The 17,878-nt window shown below is 44.1% G+C and overlaps 1 protein-coding gene across 4 annotated transcripts in view; it reads right to left on the bottom strand.

The window, feature by feature from the left end:
- Positions 1-17,878, bottom strand: part of ino80 (INO80 complex ATPase subunit) — a 144,467-nt gene that overhangs the window by 71,013 nt on the left and 55,576 nt on the right. For all 4 annotated transcript variants that reach the window (XM_078406099.1, XM_078406102.1, XM_078406101.1 and 1 more), the window contains exons 9-15: positions 17,533-17,736; positions 15,108-15,303; positions 6,378-6,445; positions 3,939-4,148; positions 3,059-3,139; positions 2,447-2,542; positions 65-124 (exon numbers count right to left, since the gene is read on the bottom strand). In XM_078406099.1, coding sequence (XP_078262225.1) covers positions 65-124; positions 2,447-2,542; positions 3,059-3,139; positions 3,939-4,148; positions 6,378-6,445; positions 15,108-15,303; positions 17,533-17,736 — 915 coding nt within the window. The remainder of the gene's footprint in view (positions 1-64; positions 125-2,446; positions 2,543-3,058; positions 3,140-3,938; positions 4,149-6,377; positions 6,446-15,107; positions 15,304-17,532; positions 17,737-17,878) is intronic.

Genomic DNA, 17,878 nt, shown 5'->3' with positions numbered 1-17,878 from the left:
GTGCAACACTCTCCAATAGTTTATTATCACACAATTACGAGATAGGAATCAGAATAAACTTTACCTGACTCCAGAACTTCCTGATCACCTTTCGGTCATGTGGGTTGCCCCAGTAAGGCAGAACCTGAAATTGAAGGAAGACAAATGTAAAGAGCTTGTATCAACAGCTCTTCCTTCTCCCGTGTTTAGCATACTTGGTGGGCTAAAGGGCATGTTTCTGTCTTCTATGACTCTGACTGAATCACCTTCAATACACAGCTTTCTGTTCTCCAATAGACAAGTTGCATTGAGAGCAAGTGCGGCAGATGGTTTAATTTGGCTGAGTGATTAAACTGCTTTGACTGCCTTCTCTGCACTACACAAAATCTTTAGTGATAGTCACACTCGTCTTAAAAGTAGAGTTAATGTCATAGAGTCATGGAGTCAGAGTCTTATTGCATGAAAACAGGCCCTTCAGCCCAACTTGGCCACACCGGCCAATGTCCATCTACATTAGTCTAACCCTGCCCGCGTTTGGCCCATATCCCTCTAAACCTATCCTTTCCATGTGCCTGTCCAAATGTTTCTTAAATGTTGCGATAGTACCTGCCTCAACTACCTCCTCCAGCACCTCGTTCCATACTACTTCATACACGTCAGGACGTCCAGCACGGCTGCGACTGTAATACTGACTGCTCTCAAGACACTTCCAGTGACTAACTCAAGATCCCCCATCCTCCTGCCTTTCTTCATGGTAAAAGCAGAGAAATGTCCAAGGTAATATTTGTTCTTCAACCAACAGTGATTATCCAAGTCACTTATCTCATTTCCATTTGCAAGGATTTGTTGTGTAAACACTAGTTACCTTACTCATTGTTTGGTTGTAAAAGCATTGGCATGGTCCAAGCTTTGAAAGGCAATGTATAAAATTGATACTCTGTTCTATTTGCTAATAAGGCATCAATTGAAAAATTCAGCATACAGGAGAAACAACATAAAATAGTAATAAAAATGCATCAGAGAAAAATCATATTCCTTCAAAGTAAAGACAAATAATTGTTAGAACATAGAACAGTGCAGCACCGGAGCAGGTCCTTTGGCCCACAATGTCAGTGCAGGACATGATGTCAAGTTAAACCAATCTCCTCTGCCTGCAGGTGATCCATACCCCTCTATTCACTGCACATCCATGCGTCTACCAAAGATACCATTCTCCATCCTCTTAAATACCATTGTATCTGCATCCACCACCACCCTTGGTAGAGTACCCACCACTGCGTTTAAAGAAAAACTTGCCTCGCACATCTCCATTACACGTTCCTCCTCGGACCTTTAAGCTGCACTCTCCAGTCTTTCCCTGGGGAAAAAATATTCTGACTGTCTACCCTATCTCTGTCCCTCGTCACTTTATATAGAAACATGGAAAATAGGTCAAGGAGTAGGCCATTCGGCCCTTCGAGCCAGCACCGCCATTCAATATGATCATGGCTGATCATCCAAAATCAGTACCCCATTCCTGCTTTTCCCCATATCCCTTAATTCCATTAGCCCCAAGAGCTAAATCTAACTCTCTCTTGAAAACGTATACTTCCTCTCAACCTCCAATGCGCCAGAGAAAACAATGTAAGTTTGTCCAACCTCTCTGCAAGACAAGAATAATTATTCAACGCAAACCTTCTCTGTAAAACACAACTTCTGCTTCATGCCTGTTGTCGTTATTACTGTGACCTTTTTACATTAAAAGCATTCTCTTTTGCCCCTCAAAAATAGCAAAGTATCTCTCTTAGGAAACTCAAGGATTCTGAACAGACATTTTTCCCCCCACTGGTATTTGTGTCCTACTTACTGCCATATTTCCAGGTTTACAGAGCATGCACTCACACTTATTTGTGGAGTACTGTATTATGTAATACTGCCATCTAGTGCCAGCACTACCAAACAAGCGAGACTTTTGAGAGCTTTTATCTCAAACCTACTGCGACATCCAAATAATAGGTTTTTTAAAAACCATATGGAAAGAAGATACCCACTCACTTGCCCTCACACTTACCTATACCCGACAATACTGGCACAGGTCAAGGTCAGAGAAGGCCTGGGACCTCATCATGAGATGTTGTTCTTCAACTAGCTAAAAACACAGATCTTGTGCACAACCTATTGCCACTTGCACTACTGGACCTGCCAGGTTATCGGTTAGCATCAAAGCAGAATTATAATAGCCTCCTATACTTCCAAATGCATTAAAGACCAGACCAAAAAATATATAGTGTGTTGCAGTAGTTGGACCACGGTCTCTGCTTCCAAATGCATTTAGAGATAGACCGGACAAAAAGACAGCACATTGCAGTGTTATAGCACCTTCACTGCTCTGCTTATAAAAATGCAATTTCAAGTTTGAATAAGAAGTTGCAGCAATGCCTAGAACATTTGCACAGCCTAGTTGCAACCATGCTCTTATGCGTATTACCTTGAATCTTGAAACAAATCTGGAGAATTCCTGGTGCCAATTGTTGAGAGTGGAAGCAGGAGAGATGATCAAGAATGGACCCCAGATATTTTCTCTCTGCACAACAGAAATCATTTTTTACAAACAAAAGATCCATGAAATTCAGTTCAAGTCAACACCGAATCTGTACTGTACCAGGGCTCTCGACAGGTAATGCGTCGCCGAACCTTGAGATCATTTGTGGGTGCGGTATAATGGCAGCTTAATAAAATACATAACCTGAAGCACACATGTCTTGGGAGTGTTCGATTGGATAGTGCAAAAATCATTTTACGTGAAACATGGTCCTTGTTACAAGTAATTCCAAAAAGTTCATGATGATACTCCAACAATGTGTCCAGAGAGCAGGAATAACACAAAAAGAACAAATGAAAACCAATTTATATCAAATAGAAGAAATCAATATATTCGCAGAGCCGTGGAATGAGGGGCGCAGGGAAAAGTTGGGGGTGGGGGTTTGTTTCAGAAGAAGTCCCAAATGTCAGATTTTCCACCAAAATATATCTGAAGCTGCACACAGCAGTGTTCTGTGAGGATTCTTCTCATTCTCAAATATAGTAACATAAATCTCACCTCTGCAAGATGTGCTAAGAAAGCAATGCTCTGTACTGTTTTACCGAGCCCCATTTCATCAGCTAGGATCCCATTGATACCCTGATGGGAGAAGAGAAGGAACTTTAAAAATGAACTTGAGTCACAGTTGAGTCAAATGACAAAATGCCGCAAATATTCATTGAGAGTTAAGGCAACACTAACCAAATTTAAGTTCAAAGATTCAGTGGTCTCCAGGCACAGGAAACCGCCTATTGGGTGGCTATTAAAAGGTCAATCACACACAGAAAATAGTGATGCTCAGGGTAATTGATGGAAACAATCCCAGGGTGAATCACCAGGTAAAGGAAAAAAGCAGATGAATTCTGATGATGCATGTTTATTGCTACCCTGTAGGGAAATGACTTTCTACAGTGCTTTTTGTTCTGGAACACACACCCAGATAACACACACACCACTTGGGATGCATGCTGTTGCGCTAGGAAACTGGATCCTTTACCCTCCCATTTTTATGCCAGGAAGCCCACGTATCACTGCCCTGTCCACCGATACGCTGTCAGCAATGAACTACCCATATCTCGGTGCAGGAAGGCTATGTTTTAGGGATGGGTTCACACTATGTTCCTAGCATAACAGTGCTGCAAAAATGGGTTTCTCAGTATGTGTTGTTATAATGACCCTTTTGTCACAGGTGACATTAGCACTCGTGTTCCTGGTACTGCATCAAGAGTATTCAGCAAGTTCCCAATGTCCTCCTATGCATGGAAAAGAAGGCCGACGCACACAGCTTGTCATGAACAGTGCAATTACTGCAAGGACATAATGACAAAGCAAATTACACTTGCATCTGAACATTTGCTCGTGTAAACACGTGCATCTCTGCCAATGCCACCAAACTTACCTGTTCATAGAGGTTAGCAAGCCAATTCATGCCTTTCAGTTGGTAAGCTTTGAGTTTGCCATTGAACATAGAAGGCTGAGGGATGTCTTCACCAGCTCGAATGGAAGGGTTGGCTAAACTGAAGCTCTCCCCAAAGCCCGTACCAGACTCGTTGGCTGCTCGAAGCGCTGCCATGCGGCTCTCCTTTGCTTCTTCATCAAACAGTCGAGTCTGCAAGCAAGTAAAATAGTGGTAACCACATGCAGTGTAGCCCTTGACTGTCAAGCAGCGCAGGTTGGAAGATCAGCAGTTGTTGCAAAAGCAGTACTACACCAGACTCCACTACCTGGAGATAGACATCTGCTTGCTTTGCAATTCCTGTCCCTGCTGAAACACTTCCTACTGGTATAAAGAAGCACACATTGCTGTCCTGATGAGAGTCTGGTCATTACATCAGTAGCACAGACTCAGGAATGCACTTTATATAACATCTACCATCATTCTCCTCCGCCTGTACAGATTTCCAGATGTACCAATGGTTTAATGTGATCAATAATGCCATTGATAGATATCGGAGAGGCATCCGAGCGAGGAGACCTTGTGACATTCTGCACAAATGAAGTCTGCCCTTTTAACCTTTGCAAACCCTCACAATAAATTACATCCTTCTGAGCTTTCCTAATTACTTGCTGCACCTGCTATCAGCCCTCTGTCATCAATCTTTCCATTCTTTGCTTAGTTTAGACTCGTTTAGTTTAGAGATACAGCACGGAAACAGGCCCTTCGGCCCCCACACATTAACACTATCCTACACACTAAGGACAAATTACATTTATTCCAAGCCAATTAATCAACAAATCTGTATATCTTTGGAATGTGGGAGGAATCCGAAAATCTCTGAGAAAACTCATGACTCCATGCAGTCACGGGGAGAACGTACAAACTCCATACAGGTAGCACCCGTGGTCAGGATCGAACCCGGGTATCTGGCACTGTAAGGCAGCAACTCTACCACTGCGCCACCATGCGGTTTTGCGGTTTCTAAACCGCAACTGATCTTTGTTCTTTTTGTTTGATGCACTTTTTACAGATTGCAAGAGAATCCATGTGTTGTTCATGAGGCACAGGAGAGGGGCACAGGAGCAAGAGAAAGAGAGGGATTGCTCTGAGCACAAACCGAGACTCGATGGGCCAAATGGTTTCCTTCCATGTTAAGAAAATGAGAAATGAGGATCATCTCACACTCACTTCCCAACTATCTTTGAATTATCTATAAATGTAAGTAACTACACCAAGTTTGGGGGCGGGTCAAGGTGAGAAGGCACCTGTCCCACTGTCGATGCTACTTGGCCTGCTGAGTTCCACTTTGTGTTTTGCTTAATTACACTCAGTCCATGCAACCATGTCATGAATAAAGATCTTAGCTGGATGTTACGCAGCAGCAATCATCAAGTTACCTCATTAGCTACAGATTATCAATCTGATAATGACATGCTTACCCTTTACTCTTTTCTATTAGTTAATCAATCCATCATATATTACTCTTAACTTCAAAAGCCTTTTATTCACAAAATGCTGGAGTAACTCAGTGGGTCAGGCAGCATCTCAGGAGAGAAGGAATGGACGACATTTCGGGTCGAGAATCTTTTTCAGACTGATGTCAGGGGGGCGGGACAAAGGAAGGATATAAGTGGAGACAGGAAGATAGAGGGAGAACTAAGAAGGAGGAGGGGAAGAGAGGGACAGAGGAACTATCTAAAGCTGGAGAAGTCAATGTTCATACCACTGGGCTGCAAGCTGCCCAGGCGAAATATGAGGTGCTGTTCCTCCAATTTCCGGTGGGATTCACTATGGCACTGGAGGAGGTCCATGACAGAAAGGCCAGACTGGGATTGGGAGGGGGAGTTGAAGTGCTCGGCCACCGGGAGATCAGATTGGCCAACGCGGACCGAGCGCAGGTGTTGAGCGAAGTGATCGCCGAGCATGCGTTTGGTCTCGGCCTTATCTTCCGCAGTTATCTTTTGTGACTCCAAAATACATCACATCAATGGTTCTCATTCACTTTCATATCTCAAGAACTCACTTGTCAAACACTTCCTTTTCATGGAGCCATGTGAATTAGTCTATCACTTTATTAACCAGTGCAAAAAGAGGTATTATTATGAATTGAGATATGGGACAGAGCAACAATGACAGGTGCTTTAACCAATGTCAGGTCCACATGCTGGCAACCACTGCCCTACAACCTTCCTCCCTCAATTCCCAGCTACCTGCATATTTCTCGTATGATAAGCAATCCAAGTTTACATCCTGTATTCCTTCCAAACAAGTTTGGAGAAAATATGGTGCTTCACAAAACCCGTCACTGTTCGGCAATGCCTGCACCCAGGGACGAGGCCAGGCTGTCACAACTGAAACACAATGAATGACATCATTTGACTTAAGATCCGAGTCACTCACTCGAGCTTGTTGCACTCGAAAAGCATCCTCCGCATTCTTCAGCGCCTGTGCTTTGTAATATTCACTATCTGCAAAACAAAGAAATATGCTAATTAATGCCCATTAATTAGATGCCCCATCTATACATGTCAAACCTTGACAAACATTCCATTATTGTGCTCAGCCTGGAACTTGGGCTGATAAAGTGCCTCGTCCATCTCAATGGTGAACCAGCCTTTCCCAGTCTGAAGAAGGGTCTCGACCCGAAACGTCACCCATTCCTTCTCTCCCGAGATGCTGCTTGACCTGCTAAGTTATTCCAGCATTTTGTGAATAAATACCTTCGATTTGTACCAGCATCTGCAGTTATTTTCTTATATTTTCCCAGTGGTCCCAGCCACAAAAACGATCCACGAATGTTTCATATGCATATTATAGAGTAACAGAAGATTAACTGTAACGCACAAGCAAAGGTGTCACAGCTTTCAAAGAGAAGCTATTTGTCCAGCTTTTCTCGATCATGCAGTCTTGCAAAATCTCCCACAATACCTTTCTCATCTGTTGCTCAAACTCCCCATCCTTCAAGTCATCTCAGACACATTGAATTGCTTCTTTAAACCGGAGCACCCGGAGAAAACCCGCACGGTCACATGGAGAACGCACAAATTCCGTACGGACAGCACCCACAGTCAGAATCGAACCTGGGTCCCTGGCGCTTCAAGGCAGCAACTTGACCACTGCACCACTGTGCTGCCTCTGAGATTGCTATTAAATCTTCCATTAAACATATGCCCTCTAGATCTTGATTCCCCTGCTATGGGTAAAAAAATCTGTACATCTACCCTATCTATTCCCCAAAGTATTTATTCACAAAATGCTGGAGTAACTCAGCAGGTCAGGCAGCATCTCGGGAGAGAAGGAATGGGTGACATTTCGGGTCGAGACCCTTCTATTCACCGCATGATTTGATGCACCTCAACAAAATCAACCCTCGTCCTCCTGCACTCTAACGAATAGTCCTAAACTGCTCATCATCTCCCCACAGATCAGGCCAAGTCCTGTCAACATCCTCATAAATCTCTGCATTCTTTCCAGTTTAACCATGACATTCCCATAGCAGGGTGACCAAAACTGAAAACAATACACCAAATATGGCCTCACTAATGTCTTATACAATTTTAACTGAACATCCTAACTTCTATAATCAACACCTTGACAGATGATGGCCAATGTGCCAAAAGTCTTCTTGACCACCCTATCTATCTGTGACATCACTTTCAAGAAATTATGTACCTGTACAGATTCCTCTGCTCTACAACACCCCCCAGAGCCCTGCCATTCACTGTGACGTTGTTCCCCTTGTTTGACTTGCCAAAGTACAATACCTCTCATCTAATTGCATTGCATTTCATTAAACATTCCTCAGCTCACTTGCCCAACTGCTCACGATCCTGCTGTAATCTTTGATAACCATCTTCACTATCTACAATACCACCCACTTTAGTCATCTGCAAACTTGTTATTCATGACTTCTACATTCTCATCCAAATCATTAATATAAACTGCACAAAGCAATGGGCCCAACTCCCATCCCTAAGGCACACCACTCGTTACACGCCTCCAACCCTCCACCACCACCATCTGCATCCTTCCATAAAGTCAATCTTCTATCCAGTTGGCTAGGTCTCCTTGTCATCTACTCTTCCAGCACAGCCTACTATGTGGAACCTTGTCAAATTACTTGCTGAAATCCATATAGACAATGTTTACAGCTCTGTCCAATTCAAACACTCAATCATGAGTCATGATCAGGCATGCACAAAACCATCCTCAATCAGCCCGTCTATCCAAAAGCATATAGATGTGATCCCTCAATACTCTCCAGTAACTTGCCTACCACAGAAGTTAGGCCCACTGTTCTATAGCTCCCAGGCGTTTCCTTGAAACACTTCTTAAACAGTGGCACAGCAGGAGCCACCTTCCAGTCTTCCAGCAGCTCACCCACATATAATGAAGATTCATACAACTCGCCCTGGGTGGCTGCAATTTCTTCCCCAGCTTCCCACTGTGTCCTCGGATATATCAGATCAGTCCCAAGATATTTTTCTACTGTCATTCGCCTTAGGACCTTCAGCACCTCCTTGAGCGTAATACCGACTGTCCTCAAGACACTTCCATTGACTGTCCCAAGTTCCCCAGTCCTCATGTCCTTCTCCACAATAAAACCAGGGGTGATATACTCTTTGAGGACCTTGCCCATCTCATGCAGCTCCACACGTATATTACCGCATTGGTTTCTCCAGGCCCTCTTCTCTCTCTAATTACCCTCTTTCCCTTAATATACATAAAATCTCTTTGGATTTTTCCTTAATATTATTTGCCAGAGCTATCTCGTCCCCTTTACACCATCCTGATTTCCTTCTGAAATATGCTCCTCAGTGGCCGAAAAGCTTTCAGTGATACACGATTCCAGCTGCCATTCCTCCTTATTTTTCCCCCCAAAGTCTAAATTTACTTTGTCATCCAAGCTTCCTTATTCCCACCTGCCTTGCCCTTCACTCTAACATGCATGCCCCGAACTAGTCATTGAGTCAAAGTTATATTGCACAGAAACAAGCCCTTCGGACCAGCTTGCCAATGTCGATCAAGGTGCCCCCATCCACCCGAGTCCCACCTGTCCACATTGTGCCCATATATATCCCTCTAAACCTTTCCAAGCCATGTGCCTTATGGTTCCAAGCCAATGGTTTTAACACATCACATTTTTAAAAGCATCCCACTTTCCAAACGTTCCTTTGCCCTCAAACAACCCACTCCATTCAACTTAAGCATGTTTCTGTCTAATACCAAAGTTTAACTTGCAGACCAGCCCCGTCTTCATCCATAACTATTTAAAAACTAATAGAAGAGTGGTTGCTGGTCGTAAAAGGTTCACCCACAAACACTGCAGTCATTTCAGTCAGAGGGGTATAGTAGCTGCTGCTTCAATGCCTGAGGCCCCGGTTCGATCCTGACAACGAGTACTGTCTGTGTGGAGTCTGCATGAGCCCTGTGAGCATGCGAGTTTTGTCCGGGTATTTTTGCATGTTTCCACTCTGGGGCCTGTTTCCACTTTGTATCTCTAAACTCAAAAACTAAACTGAACTTGCCCTTCTCAATTTCAAAGAGTAGATCAAGGTTTGCTCTCTCCCATGCAAGGCCCCCAACATATTGCCTGAGGAAACTTTGCTCAACACATTTGACACATTCCACCCCGTCTAAGCCTTTTGCACCATTACAGTCCCCGTCTATGTTGGGAAAGTTAAAATCCCCAACTACGATAACCTTAGTCTTGTAGCTGCCTGCAATCTCCTGGCATATTTTCTTTTCTAATTCCCATTGACTATGGGAATTAGAAAAGCAAATATGCCAGGAGATTGTAGGCAGCTACAAGACTCTCCTACAATACCTGTACCCTGGAACATTATGCTGTCAGTCCTATCCCCTTCGTATCCCCGGTTTCTGTAAAAGGTACAACATCCCAGCTTCACGTACTTATCCACACAGAGTTCATCAGCCTTACCTGTCAGGCCTCTCGTAATAAAATAAGTACAATTTAAAATCCAACAGTCCTTCCTCACTACCTGCTGTGCTCCTGCCAAATCTGTCCACTGAACTTTCTTTCCTCACCATCCATATCAACTTCCAGCCTTTCACCTGCCTCAGTCCTGCATTGGATCTTGCCCCCTTGCCGAACTAGTTTAAACCCACATGTGTAGCACGAGCAGACCTGCCTGCCAGGATATTAGTTCCTCAACAGATTAGGTGCAACCCATCCCTGCCCAGAAGAGATCACAATGGTCCAAAAATCTGAATCGTTGCCCCCTGCACTAACCTCTCAGCCACACATTCCTCTGTCCTCTCTTCCTATTCCTACTCAGGTTAGTACATGCCACCAAGAGTAATTCCAAGATCACTACCCTGCAGGTGGTGCCTTTTTGCCTTTTGCCTATCTCCCTGTATTCGTTTTGCAAGTGATCACAGTATCCAAAAGGGCATACCTGTTTTGAAGGGGAATGGTGACAGAGGTCATCTGCACTCTTTCTAATCCCTTTCCTCATCACCCACATACTCTCTTGCTGTACCCGACGCATGACCACTTCGCTATGTCTTATCTAAGAAACTCATACTCTCAGATGATCCCCGAGGTCATCAGATGTAGCTCAAGCCCCACAGGTGTAGCCGTCAGGGACACCAGTTTCCCTGACATCTCACATCCTGCAGGGGGAACATTGCACCATTCTCCCTGCCATCACCATCATACTAAACCAAGAAAGAAAAATCACAAGAATCTCACACAGCAGCAGACTGCATCTTTTCCTCCTGTCCCCCTCTGCTCACCGTCTTGTCTCAAGACTCCTCACTGAAGACCCGAGCCACTTACCCTCCACACAACACTTCACCTTAACGTGGTCTCATTACCAACACATCCTTCAAGATAATTCCCGTTATTTTTATTTTTTTAATGAATGCTTATTTATTTTTGCTATCCACTTTGCTGCTGTAACCCTGCAAATGTTCCCGTTGTGGGACGAATAAAGTACGTATTGTCATTATTATTATTTCCCAATATTTTATTTGTTGCTCAACTAAACCTTTTTTGTTCACGCATCCAATAAAGATTTAAATTCTCCTGTTCCTCCTCAGACACTGAAATTAACTCTCTCCACCAATCCACCGACTAGCTTTTAAGTTCTCCTGCTCCGACACTACAATTAACAGACTCCACCATTCCACCTGCTAGCTTTTAAATCCTCCGTCTCTGGCACCAAAATTAATTGGATCCATTAATCCACCAGCTCGTTTTTAAATTCTCCCGCTCCGACACTGAAATCAAATAGCTCCACCATTCCTCCAGCTAGCTATTAAATTTCCCCGTTCTGGCTCAGACACTCAAATTAACTGGCTCCACTAATGCAGCGGCTAGCTTTCTAATTCTCCTGCTGCAACATTGAAATTAACTGGCTCCACCAATCCACCATGGTTTAGAGGTAGGGGAGTGTTGTGGCCAAAGAATCAAAGACATTACTGATGATCATGGTCTGAAAACAGGGAAAAAAAACATGTGCTGGAGTAACTCAGCGGGTCAGGCAGCATCTCTGGAGAACATGGACAGGTGACATTTTAGGTTGGCAGGGGCAGGACAAAACGTGGCAAGTGATAGCTAGACACAGGTGAGGGATGTTTTCGATAGACAGATCTTCGGACAAATGCCAGGCATGAAAAGACAAAAGGTGTGAGATATGGATAGAAGTGCAAGAAAGAATGTGGGTGGAAGGGCAGAAATTGTTGTGCATCAAGGTGGGGTTTTGTATGTTAGTTACTTAAAATTGGAGAATTCAATGTTCATACCTTAGGTTGTAAGCTACCCAAGTGGAATACGAGATGCTGTTCTTCCAGTTTGTGTGGCCTCACACTGAAAATGGAGACTGCCCGGGGCAGAAAAACCAGTATGGGAATGAGATGGGGAGTTAAAATGGTTAGGAACTGGGAGGGCCAGGAGGCCTTGACAGACCAGGTGCAAGTGTCCGACAAAACGGTCGTCAAGTCAGATGAATGGGATAGATGGGCAGGAGGGTGAGTGGGGTGTGGGGGCTGTTGGAAAGAGGAGGAGTGCATGAATAGAAATCTCCAAAGACCTTCAATGACCTTCAATGAGCAGTCTGTCATCAAAGCATTCAAGAGAGAGCTAGATAGAGCTCTTAAGGATAGCGGAGTCAGTGGGTATGGGGAGAAGGCAGGAACGGGGTACTGATTGAGGCTCGAAGGGCCGAATGGCCTCCTCCTGCACCTATTGTCTAAAGCACTATTGTACTTTGGCGGGTACATTAGAAAAATAGAACACCAAGTTTGATGTGATAAACTGAGGCAAGGTGATGGCACAATTTTAAAATAAGGGCAGGAAATTCAAACGTCTAGAACAAATGCAAAAAATAATAATTTAAGTGGTACTACACGGTAAAAAGAAATATCAACATCCAAAAACAGACATGTTATGCATTTGGGTGAGATTATCAGTCAGAGATCCAGTCACTAGCGGCCCAACGACCTTGCAGTAACTGGTCATGGAGAGACTTAATACGGTGATCAGCACTACAGCTACTGACAAATGCAGTGCAAAAGCCCAGGTAAAGGCCCACACACACTGCTACAGACACAGCAGCCCACTATTTCCTGTCAACCTATTTCAATCCATGACAAAGCATTACTCCCAAAACCAAGTGCTTCCATTTTAAACTAACCTTTCAGGTGAAACTTTTGTCAAAACATTTCTAAAAATCCAAATACCTCAAATTTTTATCTTTCATCTATTTAATAAGATAAATCCTCCAAAAAAACTTCTGTTAGTTCATCAAACTCAATCTTGATTAGTCAGGCAGGTGGGCTGAGGAACGGTTAATAAAGTTCAATACAGATAAAAAAATGTTGCATTTGAGGAGGTCAGACCAGGGCAGAACCTTCACAGTTAATGATAGAGCTCTTGAGGAGTGTTGAAGAGCAGAAAGATCAAGGAGTGAAGGTACATAGTTCCTTGAAAATGGCATCACAGGTCGATAGGGTGGTCAAGAAAGGCTTTGGCACAATGTCCTTCATCAGTCAGAGTACTGAGTACAGATGTTGGGTTGTTATAATATAGAAGTGGGTTATTATAGTATAGAGGTTGTGTTATTATGTTATGCTTGTACAAGGCATTGATGAGGCCACATTTGGAGTACTGTGGAAACAAAGAATTGCAGATAGACAAAATGCTGGAGTAACTCCACAGGTCATGCGGCATCTCTGGAGAAAAAGAATGGGTGATGTTGCGGGTCGGGACCCTTCTTCAGACTAAATTGTGTTCAGTTTTGGCCACCATTTGGCCATCATTATAGGAATGATGGTGTTAAGCTGGGATGGGGACAGATGATTTACCAGGATGTTGCCAGGAAGTTGAAGGGTGATCTTATAGCGGTGCACAAGATCACGAGAGAAATATACAGGATAAATGCACAGAGCAGTGGAATCAAGAACCAGCGGACATAGTTTAAGGTGAGAGGGGAGAGATTTCATTGGAACCCGAGGGGCAACTTGTTCACACAAAGGGTGATGGTATATTAGCTAATGAGCATAGGCGTGTACATGGACAGGTACATGGATAGGAAAGACTTAGAAGGATATGGGTCAAATACAGGCAAGTGGGACTAGTTTAGATGGAGCATCTTGGGCATGGGCATGTTGTGCCGAAGGGCATGTTTCAATGCTGTATGATCCAGGCTCCAAATGTATGTTGACTGTGTTTAATTTTGTTGATACTTTTGAAGTGTTTTGACACCTCATCCTTTACAAATTCAAAACATGTAGTTGACGCACCATAGAATGGCCCAGACTAGTGTTTCAACCTAGAATACTGATTTCCTTTAGTTTCTTCAAGAACCCTAATATTTTTGGAAAATGACTTGGGTGTGAAGATAGAAGTACTAGTTTAATTGTTATCCAGGTCGCAGCTGGGGAAACTCAACAGACTCTGTGAAATACATCAACACACATCACTCCTTTAAATTAGCTGTGGCGCAGCTGTTAACATCCCATCCTCCAGAGACAAACACAAGACTCGGCTGACACTCCGCGCAGTGGTGAGTGCTGCACAATCAGACGAGATAAGGAGATATTACTTCGAGGCTTCATCTGTCCTGTCATAGATCCACATGACTCCTTGACAAACCTCATGCAAGTTGCAGTTATTGCCCTGACCCGATCGAAATTTTGACAGTGAAACAACACTAACATGCTTTGTTCGGGCCTTTTCTTACCTCCAGTTCCCTCCCCTCTATTTTCAATCTGAGGAAGTGTCCCTAAGCCAAAATGTCACCCATCCTTTTTTCTCCAGACTTGCTGCCTGACCCGCTGAGTTACTTCAGCACTTGAATCTGTCTTCAATATAAGCCAGCACCTGCAGTTCCTTTCTACACTAACATAATACAATTTGGTTTCACATTGCTATCCGCGTACACAAATTGGTTGCCATTTTCACAGTAGAACAATGGCCACATCTAATAAAAAGCTTTTTGTTAGCCGCAAAGGGGGTTGGGACATGATGTTTATTTCAAGATAAATTGACAGATTTTGAAGGCTGATCAGCTTGCTGCATGAAGTCTTCTTTTGCAAACATTCTTCCCCAACCCCAACCATGTTAGACGAAGAGCCGACAGCACAGAAACAAGCTCTTAGGCGCAACTCATGGATGCCAGCCAGGATGCCCCATCTAAGCTACTACAATTTCCCACCCCAGAACCAGGTCGATGCTGGCTCGACAGGCCTACACCTGCACCCATTTTCTATGTTCTTCTCTCTCACCCGAAAACTCTTTCGTATCCATGTACCTAAAATGTTATTTTAAATGCTGTTATTGCAACAAAATGTGACAATGGCTGAGAGCAATAAACTGCACATCATTTAGTAATTAGGTAACTAATCTCTACCTGGAGATTTAACAAGATGTTGAATCTCACGGTCATTAGGAAAACTAATAATTACAGGTAAAGAAACAATTTAACTGAGACAAAGCAAGACTGGAACATTGTTAGAGCAACGTTAAAATGGCTCCATCAATCCTACCTAGAGGCCATATAAAAGGACTCCAAGGCACTGTCGTTAAGACAGAGGTTTCCATGTCATGATCAAACATGTATTATACATCACTCACCAACACTTCAAAAATCACTATTTTCTTACCGTAATCTTCCTGACTGACGTTAACCATAACTCCTCCTCCTATGTCAATCTGCCTGTACAATACATTGTCATCCAGCTTCATCAAAATTTCCTCCTGCAATGCATCAGTCCCAGTCGTTCGTTTCCGGCTCATGAAATGCGCATACAGCTCAGTTTGTGTGATTAGAAAGTTCAACTTCCGCTGTTGTCTTTTCGCCTAGAAGTCAATAAAAGCATATTTAAAGTTTTGTGGTTGTAGGGATGATAGAGTTCCAGGGAGAAAGGCAGCCAGCAGCTGTAGAGATGCCTAGCATCAAATGAAAAAAAGAAGTTTGGCGTATGTTAATGGGTGCTAATCAATTATTTTTGAGGCTTGCTTTTGTATTCTTAGGACTCCAACAAATATTTGAAGATTTCTGAGATTATACTTGACGGATCTTTAACCAATACCCTTAAAATGTGATTTATGAAGAAAAAATTGCCAACAATTTTCACATGCTTCGCCACATAAGAACATGAAGGATTAGAAAAATATCATGCAGCATCAATGCCATGTCCCAGAATTCAGATTCCTTCGTCTTCACTTCTGAACTGGTCACCAATTCAACTACTCAACTGGTCAACTACTCAAGTGACAGTAGTGGATCAAAATACACCATCAAAACACTGGCATAATTGTTCAGCCTTTGTTGGGACCCCACAATATCCCAAAGCTGGTGCTATTGACACCTTCAAAATGTTGAAGTATTCGCAGCTACAAGCTATGTCTCTCTTGTGAAGAGGAGTCTTACATAAATGAACCATTCCCATTTCTGCACTTGCATTTTGAATTCAATTAAATCAACAGTACAATCTTAAGTGAACACAAATCAATTGTGCAATATGATCTCAATGGAAATCTTGACCCAGGCATTAGTCTGGTGAATGTGTGCAATGGCGTGGCGGCGCCTAACGGCAGCGGCTGACTAGCAGTCTGTCCGTCTTTTTTTTGTTGTGTGTCGGTGTTGGGATGGTTTTTATATTTTTTTTTTTGGTTGTGTATGTGTGGGAGGGGGTGGTGGTGTGGGTGGGTGGGGGTGGGTGTGGGGGGGGGGGGAACTTTTCTCTTCCTCACGGCGCAGGGTGCGGCTCGGCTGCGGGGCCCAACATCGCCCGCTGCGGCTCGGCCGCTGGACTTTACATCCCGGTGCGGCTTGGCCGCTGGACTTTACATCCCGGTGCGGCTTGGCCGCTGGACTTAACATCCCGGTGCGGCTTGGCCGCTGGACTTAACAGTGCCCGGTGCAGCTCGGCTGCGGGGCTTAACATCGCCCGGTGCAGCTCGGCTGCGGGGCTTAACAGTGCCCGGTGCAGCTCGGCTGCGGGGCTTAACATCGCCCGGTGCAGCTCGGCTGCGGGGCTTTTCATCGCTGGTGCGGCTCAACTGCGGACTTGACATCGCCCGGTGCGGCTCGACCACGGGACTTAGCTGCGCAAGGCTTGGTCGCGGGCCTTTCATCGCCCGGTTCGGCCGCGGGACGTTTCAGCGCCCGGTGCGGGGACTGTGCGGGTCGGTCGGGGACGAGCTGTCTGTCCGTGGGCGTGGGGAAGAGAGTGGAAGTTTTGTTGCCTCCATCACAGTGAGGGGGTGTTTGGAGTCACTGTGATGGACGTTTGTGTTGGGGTTATGTGTCTTGTGTTCTTTTTTTTTTCTATGACTGCTATGTAGTTTCGTTCGGTACTTTGGTACCGAACGACAAATAAAGCTCTGTTATACCTGTAATGACCATTAAAAACCCCCACAAATAGTTAGATTTTGTTTGCCTCCTTCTCATCATTTGACCCTGTGTTCCTTTGGCAGCTGGAAACTCGAGCAGCTGTTTCTGCCTCAGCTGCAAATTCGATAATGAACAATACTAATCTCAGCACCAACACTGAAGATATCCCCTGAAGTGAGCTCCATGTTAAATCCCCTTAGACCTGTACTTGGCTTCCTAGCTGAAACCTCCCCACAAACTAAAAATCATTCCTCCTCCTTCCAGCTCAAAATCCACATTGGTAAAAAAGTTCTCAGCACTTCCCTAACAGCTCCCATGTGGCTCATGCAACTCTGAAGGGTGTCGACCCAAAATGTCACCCATCCCTTCTCTCTGAAGAAGGGTGTCGACCCGAAACGTCACCCATTCCTTCTCTCCAGAGATGCTGCCTGTCCCGCTGAGTTACTCCAGTGTTTTGTGTCTACCTTTCGCTCGTGCAATACATCTTTATGCAAGGACATTTCAGCAATTTCCAATTTAAAGATACCATGTGCACCTTGGTTCGACTTGTGAAATCTGAGATCTCTCACTTGTTAATCGTTATGGGGTCTATCTTGAGTGGATTCGCCGTGTTTTCTCGGATTTTACCATGCCAATTGTGGTCTTTTACCAACTGTTAAATGAATAAAATGAATAAATAAACTTCAAACCTCGCGCATCTCTTCATCCAGCTTCCGCTGTTCCAAAGCTTCTTTCTCTGCCCGTTTTCGATGCTCCTTCTCCACTTTATCATATTTTTTCCAGTATAGCAACATCTCTTTGGTCAGCCTGCGAGCTCGAGGCAGCGTTTCTTTACAGTTCTTCTGTGCCTGGATGGCAGCTCTCCGCACTTCTCGCATGCACTGGTGGGCTAGCTGGTGAAAGAAACCAAAACAACACCAACATAGCAGATCCATAAAATCAAATTCAATGGTTCAACCATCAATAGTAGTTGTTACTGTCTTTTATGGTTTACATGCTGCACTAAACTGCTCATTGTCCATGATACTCAATCTA

Source organism: Rhinoraja longicauda, chromosome 10 (assembly GCF_053455715.1).
Source record: "Rhinoraja longicauda isolate Sanriku21f chromosome 10, sRhiLon1.1, whole genome shotgun sequence".
Lineage (NCBI taxonomy): Eukaryota > Metazoa > Chordata > Chondrichthyes > Rajiformes > Arhynchobatidae > Rhinoraja > Rhinoraja longicauda.
This window is presented reverse-complemented; position numbering and strand designations above follow the sequence as displayed.